Raw genomic sequence first — 14,137 nt, 5'->3', positions numbered from 1 at the left:
CCATTCCTGTGGAGGCCCAAGCCTATTCTCCACCCCTCCATGCCCAGGAGGCCTCTGCCAGTTGCAGAGCGCAAAAGCACAACCATATTTCTCCACTTAGCTTTGCCTTTTTTGCAGCTGCTGACAAGCGTACTCAGCCAATGCAAGATATAGCCTTCTTATAGATGCTGCCTTGGGATGTTCTACAAACAGGAGCCTTTCTCATGATGATTTGGAAGGCTCCTTTTCCAAATTGTCCAATTTGGAGAAGGAGCCTTTCAACAATTGCAAGAATAGTGCTACCTGTCATGATTGTTTAGAAGCCTAGAAAGCTAATGAATGTGATCTTTCAGTTGTTCGTTGCATTTATTGCATCAGTGGCTGACAATACTTTATTGTATATTATTGGATAAAAATAAGACTCTCGAGATGTCTTTTAAATTATTATATGCCTAGTATTGAGATATAATTTGTTTCAATAAAAAGAGCAAGATACATGTTTTCATTAGCAAACAGCTTTAAAAAAACCACATAATCTATTGCTGAGGAAGCAGTGGTTCATAAAAAATACTTTTTAGGGTTTTGTGTCTGAATCCAAATATGTATGATTTGATGGAACAAGTAGCAGCATGGGAGTCTTTTCCCTCGCACACTTCAATTATTCTACCTATGGTGGAAGCAGAAAACAACTAAATTTATCTGGAAGTAGTGATCTTCATTTCTGATGCTGACTTGTCTTCAGGCCAGAAGTTTTCTCGGCTACCCTGATGGATGGTTGCAGAGAAAAAGGAAATTGTGACTTAATGGGTTCTTGATTTTTTGGCAGCTTAATGATAGCACTGATTGCATGAAAGTAGTAATTGTCTGGATGAAAGCTCAAAGCTCTTCAACCATTTCTAGATGGGATTAGACTTTTTCTTAATAAATTGGAGGGGGTTGAGGTGTGCTCAGAAGGCATGAAACCAATTATAGTTGATTCATAAACTCTGGCACTGTTCAATATTGTTTTTTAGCTATGTTGTGGTCAGTGTTCCAATAATGAAATTAGATTGCCCCATACTTTTATTTTTAAGGGCCTCATATAACTAGCATGTTGAGAAGGATAAATTCATACACTGATTATTCCCATACTATCTTGGTATATAAGGGTGCAGATTTTTCTTCCTTCCTTGTCCATCTGGGCAATATTGTTTGGTGGAGCAGAGTGCAATTTTGATGGAAATTGTGGGTAATCCTCAACTGGTCCCTAGGGCTATTTACATTCTGGATTCCAAGTTCCAACAGCTAATCCCCCACCCCATCCCTACTATGGTTATATGGTTGCATTTTGGATGTTCAGCCTGCAGAAACTTCTAGTTTCTGGCAAAAAAATCGCCCATTGATAATTGTTTAAAGGCTACCACAAAAGTCATAAAATACTTTGAACCACTTACCTACCACTTACCTGCAGTAATACTTTGAACCACTTACCTACCAGGACAATTTACAGCTGTACTTATGGGCTGAAATTACAGTTGTAGGTCAAGGACTACCTGTATTATTCTCTGACATTGTTCACATTGTATGTGTGTGCAGCAACTTAAATACAAGTGCTACCTACAAGGAAGGCCACTTTGAATTACCAGTATCTGGACTTCTGCATGTTTTAGGTGGAATTGCCATCAAAAACTCCAATGCAGTTCAGTTTGGCTAGTTATCTTAATTGGAATCATAATATCAGTTATAAGAACTCAGTCTTGTCCATCTAGAGCTTTTGTTTGGTTTCAAATCATGACATGGTTTGATTTTGGAAATAAAAACAACAGCTAAAAATATAAATGTGATGTTGAACTATATTCCTAAAATATGGAAGTTAACATTTCATGAAAAGAATTGATTCCACCAAGTGAGAGTAAAAAGAATAATCTTTCATAAATGGAAATAAACTTACCCACCTGAAATTAAAGAGAGATTCACTTCACTGAATCTGAACACTTTTCATTGGAATCCATTAGAATCTAAAATTGATTAGAACATTTGAAATTTTAATCTTATTTAAAAAGTATCCCATTTGTACTCATTAAGATATAAATTTAGTCTGCTGATTGTCAGGCTTAATTATAATAAACCTGTTTTAGTAGAGTAAAAATTATTCAAGACCCATCTGATCTAATTAAAGATTCCACTGACACATTTTTTGATAATATTTTATAAGTTCCTCATTTCCTTTGTTAAGTTTAAGAAGCTCTGATTTAATGGTATCTAATCCACTCTTTAGTTTATGTTCCCATTAAGCTTTATAAACTTTCCATAACAATTAGGTTCCACTACTATTAGACACCACTTAGTAATGTCTTTGTTTATATATTTACCTTGCTTTCATCACAAGTGATTCTGAGCACCTTACACACCTGAGCATAGTAATGGAAGTAAAAAATACGAATAACAGAATATTAGCACAATCATATACAGCATCAAGGGACAAATGTAAACACTCTGCAGGAAACTCCTCAAGGGACAAACTCCTCAGAGTTTGAGGTTGTTGTCAGAAGGTTGTTGTCAAGGCCAGTTCTGGATCATTTTTTTGAAAGGCCAAGAGATTCAAGCCAAATCTGACCTCCAGGTTCTAGAGAAGGGGGGATAGATTATACTTCCTAACAGTAAAGTTCCAAACAACATCGTAATGAACTAGAACTAGAAAGAACCACTTTAAGTAGGATGTTACAAAGATGCTCAGGTTCTGGATCATATAGAATTTTTAAGATGACAACCAGCACCTTGAATTGCCTCGGAAGCAAACTGATATCCCACGAATTGGCTAAATAGCAATGTTACATGTACAGAGAGACCCATAAACTCAACCTGCTGATAGACACAGGCTGCTGCATTGTGGACCATCCGAAGTTTCTCAGTAACTTTCCAAGTCAGTCCCATGCCTGCATCCCACAAATAGGTTATCAAGATAACCTAATTATCAAGATTTGAGCAAGATTTTCTTATCTAGGAAATTCTGTAATTGGTGTACAAAATGAAGCTGTGAAAGGCTCTTCTACGTACAGGTAGCACCTGTTCTTCAGGGACTCCCAGATTATAAACCAACTCTAAATGGGAAAAAGCAACTCATACAAAACCAGAAAAAGAATATAGCATCTCTGGAATAATTGGTCTTTCGCACTCAGTAAATTGTTCACCTTACCCTTTGGGCATACATGTAGTCCTCGATTTACAACCACATTTGAGCCCAAAATTTCTGTTGCTAAGCAAGACATTTGTTAAGTGAATTTTGCCCCATTTTACAATCTTTCTTGCCACAGTTGTTAAATGAATCACTGCAGTTGATAAGTTACTAGGACGTTTGTTAAGTGAATCTGGCTTCCCTGTTGACTTTGCTTATCAGAAAGTTGCAAAACCTGACCCTGGGACACTGCAACCATCATAAATATGAGTCAGTTGCCAAGCACCTGATTTTGATCACCTGACCTTGGGGATACTGCAATGGTGGTAAATGTGAAAAATGGTCAAAAGCCACTTTTTTCAGTGTCGTAACTTTAAACAGCCACTGAACAAATGTTATAAGTCAAGGACTACCTGTATAGGTGTGGAAACTGCCAAAGGGAGACATATTGACACATTTATGTCCTGGGTTAAAACCTAGTTTCTGTACTTCATAAAAATGTTTTCAAGCTTGACTGATAATTCCGTGTTTAAATCTCATATAATGAATAATGCCCCAGATTATTTGGGATTTTTTAATTATGTTATTTTAGAAATAGGCTTGAAATAATTAAGTATATTGAAATATTGTTTTGTATTTGAGGCTTTGTTATGTAAAGCAATGCAAGATAAAATTTGGCCCAATCTTAAACTAATTATGTTTGCTATTCCAATGTAGGTAACCCAAGAACCTGTAGAATATGAGTGATGACAAACCCTTTCTATGTACTGCCCCTGGATGTGGACAGGTAATATATGTATTTTAGATTTGTTCACCTAAGTCAACAGACAAATCACCTGTTAGGTCAGAAGTGGTTTATGTCTGATCTGAATAGCATCTATCTCCTTTTAAACAAGAAGGAATTGTCCCAGTCTAATAATGCACTTCTTGCTGCATGTTCAGTTTCTGGTTCTTGGATTGGAAGGAGCAGCAAGTTTAGCTTCCCTTCACTTTCAAGATATATTATGAGTCTTAGTACTGCAGTATAAGGTCTGCAGTGGATCTGCATGAAGCCTCAATCCAAGTGCATTTTTTGTTTGTTTATTTATTGCAATTATTCCTGATCAGTAGGTCATTTAGGAGTGGAATGTAAGATAGATTAGAAAAAACATATTAAAATTATTTCTGTTAACAGAATTATTTCATTTTTCAAATTGCTTTATTTTTCGAATTGCTTCATAATCAGAAAACAGTGTTATTAAATTGTTTACCTTAATTTTGAAAGATATTCTATCGCCATGCTGAATAATACAAAGGAGAGGAAAAAAGAAATTTTCTTGCAGTTTCTTTTAATATAAAGAATATTTTAATGTTTGCCCATATGGAGTGATGTTTTCAATTATATGAAGTCATGGTTTCACTGTTCTTGTATTCTTTTTGAGTATGTATAAATACTTTGACAATATGCTTGAGAAACTCATTTTGCAGTACATGTGTGTTCTGAAAAGGAGTAGTTTTTTGAAGAATTATTTTGAAAATAATCATAAATAATAAATAGCCTAAGCAAGATGGTGGCTTGGAATGGGTTTAATAACTGTCACTCAGTACAAAGAAAGCAAACTTCCTGTAAATGGGCTACCTGATTAATTGTGTTCATCTAATTGAGGAAAGACTTGTATTTCTGCTAGAGTTCAAGGGTATGGTTTTGGTAATATTTTTGGACCCAACATTATCATTTGAAAGCCTGAGTGACTTCAGGAACTTAGGATACCTTTTATCATCCTGGGCTGATAATAACAACAACTAACCTTGCCAGGAGAAAAAATAGCCTAGCAACTTCATTCATGCTGATTTCACTCCAGGTAGCATTATGGATTATATATGTCCCTTTGAAAATAGTCCAGAAAGTTTGATTTAAAAAATAGAGCAGCTAGGCTGTTACCTGAGAATGGCTGATACCACTACGTTATATCAGCGCTTTGTAATCTGTCTGCATATCAGTCCATTTTTCTTGCGCCAGTTCAAAAAAATGGTGGTAGTAGTAGTCTATAATTCCCTAAAGGACTTAAGGTCAGGCTGTGGAATCCCTGATGGTCTCTGAGCTTGGTTTTTGGGTTGCAGGAGTTTCATTAACAACTAGATAACAGCATCAGTCCCTTTAATCTAATCATCAGTTAAGGTCAGTCTGCCAGAAGCAATATCTCCCTCTAAGATTACTTATCAGAACATTACTTTCTGCAGCGGTGCTAGCCTGATGCTTACATTTTGGTGCCAGATGAAGATTTTTTTTTTTTTTTGCTTTAATAATGATTCAAAATGTAATATGTTAGTTTTAAAATTGTAATATTTGTATATTTTTAAATTTTATTGTATAACATGTTTTAATTGATCGTATAACATCCATAAAATTTCGATGTGGGTGTAATATAACAGTACAGTAAATACTAAGAGGGTAGGGAGATGAAAAATTCAGTATGATCTAACGTTTTCTCTGATACCCTGAAGTAATTTAAGAAAATGAAATTCTTAAAGGAGTTTTTCAATTTAAATTCTGTGATTTGTTTTCTTTTGTATTCTACATTTATAGATGTGACCTAATGTGTTAAAGATAGGTAAACTGTAGCTATGCTATTTGGTGGTTTAATATATTTAGAAATATTGACACGGAATATTCTATTTTGATATGTGTCCCCCTTTTTGCATAATGTTTAAATGATTGCTAAACACATCTAAAGCACATGTAGCATTCACATACAGGTGAAACTCAAAGAATTAGAATATCGTGCAAAAGTTCATTTATTTCAGTAATGCAACTTAAAAGGTGAAACTAATATATGAGATAGACTCATTACATGCAAAGCAAGATAGTTCAAGCCATGATTTGTCATAATTGTGATGATTATGGCTTACAGCTCATGAAAACCCCAAATCCACCATCTCAGAAAATTAGAATATTACATGCAATCAATAAAACCAGGATTGTACATAGAACAATCTCGGACCTCTGAAAAGTATAAGCATGCATATGTACTCAGTACTTGGTTTGGGCCCCTTTTGCAGCAATTACTGCCTCAATGCGGCGTGGCATGGAAGCTATCAGCCTGTGGCACTGCTGAGGTGTTATGGAAGACCAGGATGCTTCAATAGCGGCCTTCAGCTCTTCTGCATTGTTCGGTCTCATGTCTCTCATCTTTTTCTTGGCAATGCCTCATAGATTCTCTATGGGGTTCAGGTCAGGCAAGTTTGCTGGCCAATCAAGCACAGTAATCCCACGGACATTGAACCAAATTTTGGTGCTTTTGGCAGTGTAAGCAGGTGACAAGTCCTGCTGGAAAATGAAGTCAGCATCCTCATACAGCTTGTCTGCGGAAGGAAGCATGAAGTGCTCCAAAATCTCCTGGTAGACGGCTACGTTGACCCTGGACTTAATGAAGCACAGTGGACCAACACCAACAGATGACATGGCTCCCCAAATCAACACAGACTGTGGAAACTTCACACTGGACTTCAAGCATCTTGCAGTTTGTGCCTCTCCATTCTTCCTCCATACTCTGGGTCCTTGGTTTCCAAATGAGATGCAAAAGTTGCTCTCATCAGAAAAGAGGACTTTGGACCACTGAGCAACAGACCACGTCTGTTTTTCTTTAGCCCAGGTAAGACGCTTCTGAGGTTGTTTGTTGTTCAGGAGCGGCTTGACAAGAGGAATACGACATTTGAAGCCCATGTCCAGGATCCGTCTGTGTGTGGTGGCTCTTGATGCACTGACTCCAGCCTCAGTCCACTCCTTGTGAAAGTCCCCAACACTTTTGAATGGCCTTTTCCTGACAATCCTCTCCAGGCTGCGGTCATCCCTGCTGCTTGTGCACCTTTTTCTTCCACACTTTCCCCTTCTACATAACTTTCTATTAATGTGCTTTGATACAGCACTTTGGGAACATCCAACTTCTTTTGCAATTGCCTTTTGAGGCTTTCCCTTCTTACGGAGGGTGTTAATGTTGGTTTTCTGCACAGCTGTCAGGTCAGCAGTCTTTCCCATGCTTCTGATTCCTACTGAACCAGACTGAGAGACCATTTAAAGGCTCAGGAACCCTTTGCAGGTGTTATGGCTTAATTAGCTGATTAGAGTGGGACACTTTGAGCCTAGAATATTGCACCTTTTCACAATATTCTAATTTTCTGAGATTGTGGATTTGGGGTTTTCATGAGCTGTAAACCATAATCATCATAATTATGACAAATCATGGCTTGAACTATCTTGCTTTGCATGTAATGAATCTATCTCACATATTAGTTTCACCTCTTAAGTTGCATTACTGAAATAAATGAACTTTTGCACGATATTCTAATTTTTCGAGTTTCACCTGTACTACAATTTTATTTTTCGTTAGGCAGAAGCTACTAATTCCTTCCCCAACATAATATTAAAATGGCTGAGTGGTTGACCGCCAGTGCACACTGTTACACTTCTGAGTTTGCAAAGCATCGTTGCTATCACATTTTCCAACAAATGACCAAAAAAGCCATCTCCCTTTTAAAAATGGTATAGGTTAATGATCCAATGTCATAGATATCTTATCTCTATCCAGTATCATAGAAAGAGACAAGGAAGAGAAAATGTTTAGGAATCTTAGGATGAAAATTCAGAAATAGTCATAGCTTATTAAAAAGGTAAAGATTTCCCCATCCAGTCATATCTGATTCTAGGGGGCAGTGGTCATCTCTGTTTCTTAGCCAAGGAACCAGAGTTGTCCGAAGACAATTTCCATGGTCATGTGGACAGCATGACTATACGACAAAGAGCATATAATGCTGTTACCTTCCTGCCAAAGTGGTACCTATTTATCCAAACACATTTGCATGCTTTTGAATTACTAGGTGGGCAGGAGCATGGCTCAGACTTATGCAAATAGGTAGATATAATAATCTAATATTCCAAGAGCTTTAACTGATATGTTCAGTAGTATTAAATGAAGCAGACTATATCCTGATGTGTGATCTATAACATATCAAATTTTAGTTTTGAATAATTTCAAAGTCTTATTCTAAGAAATGCCAGTATGTGCTGGAAGCTTATACACCATCACTAGAATGCATGTTAAGCTAAGTCTTATATGCAAACAGCAGTTGGGGAATTTGGCACAGAAATGATCTATTCTTTGTAATTTCCATTTAATTGTGCCCAACAATTACTGACAATTGGATAGAATCTAATGGCAAAGTTGTATCAAGGAAAACAGAGCACAGAGAAATAAGGCAATTTTTAATATGTATTTTCAATCTATTTTTTTATTCCTGATTTTTCTGGAGTTGAACTAGAGCAGGGGTGTCAAATTCAAGGTCCGCGGGCCAAATCTGGTCCGTGAGGTGCTTAAATCCGACCTGCCTCTGGTGGCTAAAATGGGTTGCGTGGGGGGGGGGGGGTTTCCGTGCCTCATTTTCACCTCATTTTCATTGTCTCCTGCAGCACTCTGCTGGCTGAAAACAGGCCCCAAAACAGCTGGCAGACTGCTGCAGGAGGCCATGGAGGGGGAAAATGAGGCACAGGGGGGCCACACGCAGACCTCTCTATGCCCCATTTTGGCCAACAGGATGCTGCAGGAGGCATCCGTCCTGCCGCTCCGCACCCCACTCTGCAGAAAACTGTAATGCTCATCCAGCCCTCGACATTCCTGAACTATAGGATTCCTAGGTGAGTGGCAGAATAAAGGAAAGGAGAAGGAAGGAAGTCTTACAGGATAAAGGCTTTCTGCCTGTTGCAGGTCCTTCATATTTGCAATTTATCATAGTGGTTAAAACTCTGAATTATTGTGTGTCAAAATTTGTATTTAAGTAGAGTGATATGTATCATTTGTTACTTATGATGATGCTACTTAAATATTCAAGAGAATGGTCAATAAAAAAAACAAATTTAGAAGTACGTAATTGTATCAACCTTTTAATTAAACAAAAATCAATCAGCTTTTTCATTACAAATGGTTTGTAACCCATTCAGAAAATTATTCCCACTGTTTAGTCATAATTCAAATTTATAACTGTACTTTAAAACTTCTTGTCACAGCGTTTTACCAACGAGGATCATTTGGCTGTCCATAAACATAAACATGAGATGACATTGAAATTCGGTCCAGCTCGTAATGACAGTGTCATTGTAGCTGGTTAGTATATCTTTCATTAATCCAACTCGTGGAACGTGTCCAGATTTTGTGTATTTTCTGTATATGCTTTGAGATTCTGTCAGAGTTTCTTTGTTTTTTTTTACAAATAAAATGCAGTTATGTCTTGTATTGACCTTTTCCTTAACATTGATTGGTTGATAAATTAATAACAATCTACTGGCTATATATGATTCAGCCTTAGTAATTAAGAGCAGTCTAAAATACAAAACTTCACAAAATTGTTGTGAGAAGTAACATCTAGCAATTTATTGTAGATACAGAGAATGCATATCCACACAATATATTTTTTGTCAAAGTCATCTGTACATGTTGCTATGAGATAACTTGTTATGTTTCTTACATTTTTACTGATCTTAATTATATCTTATAAAGAAGCTTTAAAAATAAAGTTTAATTGATTGAATGTACTCTTGCTTAATCTCTTTATATCTTTGATGGTCTTTTCCCTTGTGGTAAAATCTTCTTTTAAATCTTTCCATTTTTGCTTTTGAACAAAAAGGTTTATAAAAAAAATGGAAAAGGGTCTGAACAACAAAAATTTTAGCATGACACAGTAAACAGAATTAGGATGTTTTTTTTAAAAAAAAATCTCTATTTTGTAATCAAAACAATGCTTACATTCCAAAATGATGCATTGACTGTGTTCACATTGCATTAAGCCAGAATATGGTTTGTTTGGATTTGGATTGTCATGTTATATGATTTGATCCATAGGGGTTACAAATCATGATTAATGTATGGCTCAATGTAATGTGTGATCCAGGACATAGGTTATTATGTTGTTTGGAAATTATTGCTTGTATAGATCTGATTCACATGCATTTTATGTCATGGTACTGTATGGAATACAACAGAATTACATGTAATGTTATCTTCCAAAGGTAATCTTAATAAATGCATACACAAATCCTGTATGAAAGGTAGACCATAGCTTTTACAGCAAAATAATTCTATAATGTTACGATTTAGCTATTATGTAGATTATTTTCTTCTTTTGCCCCATGAAGATATTTAATTGCAATTGCATGAACTATCCCCCAATGAAATACTAACATAGCTTCCTAAATGTTATCGTCCTATCTCTGACTCTCAATTATTTTAACTGTTAGATATAAGAGTCAAAGAACAAAATGAGATTTGGACGATGTGGGGGCACATGTATCTTGGGAATACTTTAAACACTGTTGTGTTTGAAGGATTGTGTGCTGCTGACTGGAAGTGATATACAATCTGGAGAACAATATATTTTAAGGTATTCTGATGAGTGCTCCTCCACCCTCTGATTATTTTGTTCTTCAAATCTGGGTCTCGCCAATATCCCATGTTATCATTATCATCAGTACAAAATTAATTGTGAGTTTTAGGGTATTTATATTCTGCAGTGGTGGTGAAAATTAAAATTTGTACTGATTGTGTTTTTTAAAAGTTTCTATCATTCTCTCCCTTTTTATTTATTTTGAATAGAAAGATACTGTTCCTCAACATTAGGTGAAGAGATGTCAGGCACAAAAGATCAGGACCACACATGAAGTTCCAATTAAACTGATTTATTACTAATCACGCCTATGCCCAGGAAACTGCTCCACTAACCATTAGCCTTTCTTGGCTTTAGATAAGGGTCAATGGAATTCAAGAGATATACAAGAGTTAGTCTGCATGTGCCTACATAGAGACTTTAGGTGACTTCTCTTTTGACTCCTCCCCCATGTTCTGCCACTCCTTCTCATACAAGATATTTTTTTTCTTAATACCTGACTTTTTCACTTTAACTGCTCAGATATAATTTTTAAGATGAAAGACTACTTTCAAATAAGTTGAATTTTATGATATTTTGGAGAAGCAAACATTTAATTCTGTGTTACATTTGATTTTGAGATTCCAGTGCAGTATTTGCTTTTTCTAAACCCCATGAGCAAAGTAATGGATAAAGCACATCTTCAAATACAAAAATGTATCTCTATTCTTCCTTATATAGGTTGTCCTGAATTTCTACAAATCAAATGTTCATATTTTTAACTATGATGTTTGAATGTTCAGTAATGTTGTTAAAACAAATTACGGTGACATTAAGAACAAGATGTCAACTTTGTTCTTACTGTGCTCTTGATTGAACATATTAATTTTATAAAGTGCACATGATATTAATAATATTGATTTTATTGCCAAACATGTATGCCTTTATATTAGGGGGTAAAATCATATATTTCCCTTTTAATCTCAGATCAAACTCCAACGCCAACTCGATTTTTAAAGAATTGTGAAGAAGTGGGTTTATTCAATGAACTAGCAAGTCCTTTTGAAAATGAATTCAAAAAAGCGTCTGAAGATGATATTAAAAAAGTATGTAAATGTAGCGGATTAAAACTATATCACTTTAGGAAGTATTGATTACTTGAATTCTGCCTGCAGCTAGAAATTTTGCATTAACAAAATGAGGATGAGCATAAAAATGTTATTTTAATTCAATATTACTGTACTTGAAAGACAAAGCTCTTAACAGGCTTTTTGTAGTTCTACATTCCATTTATAAATCGACACTGTTGTTTTTCCTAAGATTGAATTTCAAAGATATCACTTTATATTAAGTTAATATTAGCAATAGATACCTTCTAACTAAGAAATCATATTTTTGGCTACTACATTGCCATTATTGTGAATTCCCTGTTCTTTAAAGAGACATTTATATTTTGCAGGTTTTAAAATTTATCTTTGCCATTAATTGTTACAGATGCCTCTAGATTTATCACCTCTTGCAACACCAATTATAAGAAATAAAATTGAAGAGCCTTCAGTGGTTGAAACAACTCACCAAGATAGTCCCTTACCTCATCCAGAGTCTACGACCAGTGACGAGAAGGTCAGAGGTTTTTTATACTTCAAATATACAGTATTTCTATGGATATTACCAGTAAATCTAAGATAATTGTAAGATCCTAAATATTCTGCTAAACTTCATCTGCAAATCTGTATTCCTCATATAGGGCAAATTAAACCCACATTAATGTAAACATTACATTAAAATTAAATTTTTCAAGGTCTCGTTTTTGAAGCACAGAAATGCAGTTTTATTAGCCTGTATAGTTATTAAAAGTCAGTATAGCAATGTTTGAGATGCAAACACAATCTTTACACAATATGTATCTTAAATGGACTAGGCACGCAAACCTAATCCATATCAAGAATCCATACCGGTATTACACATTTAAGTGATAAGCTTACTTACTTTACTTTATTGATTAGGCTTTGGGCCATGTCAAAGTGCAGTGTTCCAGACACAAATTATTACTAAAATCTGATAAAAACAATTTAAATTTAAGTGATGTAGAGACACTTACCAAGTGTGAGGAAAAAAAGACCCCTCTCAAACATTGATAACAACATGTTTGCAGAATATTGTCTTTGCTCGTAGTCTTGACCAGATAATATCTGCTGGGGTGGGTGTTCTATTTTGGGAAGATGAAAGTGACATACGTTTAGTTGTAATGTGTTGGGAATTTCATTGGCATTGGCAGCGATAGGTGAGGCAGAAGCAGGTCATGGAGAGAGAACCAGAGCAAAAGTGAACTGATTGACCCATTTAATCTCTTTCTAGAATTCCTCTTTTTTTCTCATACTTTTTCTTTCATAATCTCTTTCTGACGCTATTTTTTCCTTTCTCTCTTTCTTTTCTCACAGCAATCTGCTGGGGAAGGGACAGATCATTCTTGCCAGGGGTCTGAACTGATCAGTTGTGAAGAACTTTTGAAATTAGGCTGAGGGTTGCATGAAATCGGGCCAAGGGTTGCATGTGGCCTTAGGACTGCGGGTTGCCTATTCCAGATCCATGTGGTAGTTCTTAATGTAAGAAACGGTAGTAAGTTGCAACTAAAAGAATTTGAGGGGTTTAAACATTTTTGAGAAAAAGTTAAGAGAAATCTAAATATAATGAAAGAATTCTGATTATCTTTACCTTAATGAGGCTTGGGAAATTGAGAAGCTTTCATGTTTCTTGCAGGAACTGTGTCTGCAGCAAACTGCCCAGCCTACTTCCACAATTGTACGCCCAGCTTCTCTACAGGTTCCTAATGTGTTGCTTGCAAGTTCTGACTCAAGTGTCATTATTCAGCAAGCCATACCTTCACCAACATCTAGCACTGTCATAACACAAGCTCCATCTTCCAATAGGCCAATAGTGTAAGTGTTAAATAGATAACTAACATGTTCTTATCTATTGTAAATATGTCCTCACAACTGCTGGTATAAGCTTCAACGAATTCAATAAAATGGCAAGGACAATAATCCAGATTTTTCTAATAAAAACTGTCAGTTTTATTTAATTTTGTACTTTATATATGACTAAAAGGGGTGGGGGATGATGGAAACAAATGGTGATGTTTGTTTTGTAAGTCATAATAGCTCTGGCGTATCTCCAGAGTTCCTCTCTTAAAATATTTTCATTGATTCCTCCATTTTTTGTGGGCGCCATCTGGAAATTTGATGTGTTAGTTGTATTTTGATGGAAGAGAGGAATTGATAAAAGCATTTCTTCTTCCATTAATGGTTCTTGGTCTTTTTTGCAAACCGAAGGACTAATTCAGGTTGCAGTAACTTTTAGCTGGATCAGATTGTTTCTTCCTCCTCTTCTTCTGCTTCTGCTTCTTTATAATGACATTCCAGTTCTGAAAGGCCCCACTAACCCCACCATCTACAAAACCATCAGATAATGTTACAGTCTTCCATAAACTATTTATAATTTATGACCAATAGCAATGATCCCCAAACAAATCTCAAACTGCTGTAATGGTGAAACCCATAGGATGAGTATATCTATGATTTTTTAAAATAAAAAACTGTGTATTTTAATAATTTC

At 35.7% G+C, this 14,137-nt stretch overlaps 1 protein-coding gene across 2 annotated transcripts in view; it reads left to right on the top strand.

Annotated features, from left to right (window-relative positions):
* The window catches only part of ATF2 (activating transcription factor 2), a 44,521-nt gene that overhangs the window by 5,138 nt on the left and 25,246 nt on the right, over positions 1 to 14,137 (top strand). For both annotated transcript variants that reach the window (XM_081935444.1, XM_081935445.1), the window contains 5 exons: positions 3,851 to 3,920; positions 9,171 to 9,267; positions 11,510 to 11,628; positions 12,017 to 12,145; positions 13,283 to 13,461. In XM_081935444.1, the coding sequence (XP_081791570.1) occupies positions 3,873 to 3,920; positions 9,171 to 9,267; positions 11,510 to 11,628; positions 12,017 to 12,145; positions 13,283 to 13,461 (572 nt within the window). In that variant the 5' untranslated portion in view covers positions 3,851 to 3,872. The remainder of the gene's footprint in view (positions 1 to 3,850; positions 3,921 to 9,170; positions 9,268 to 11,509; positions 11,629 to 12,016; positions 12,146 to 13,282; positions 13,462 to 14,137) is intronic.

Source organism: Natrix helvetica (genome assembly GCF_964273705.1).
Source record: "Natrix helvetica genome assembly, chromosome: 1".
In the NCBI taxonomy this organism is placed as follows: Eukaryota; Metazoa; Chordata; class Lepidosauria; order Squamata; family Natricidae; genus Natrix; species Natrix helvetica.
This window is presented reverse-complemented; position numbering and strand designations above follow the sequence as displayed.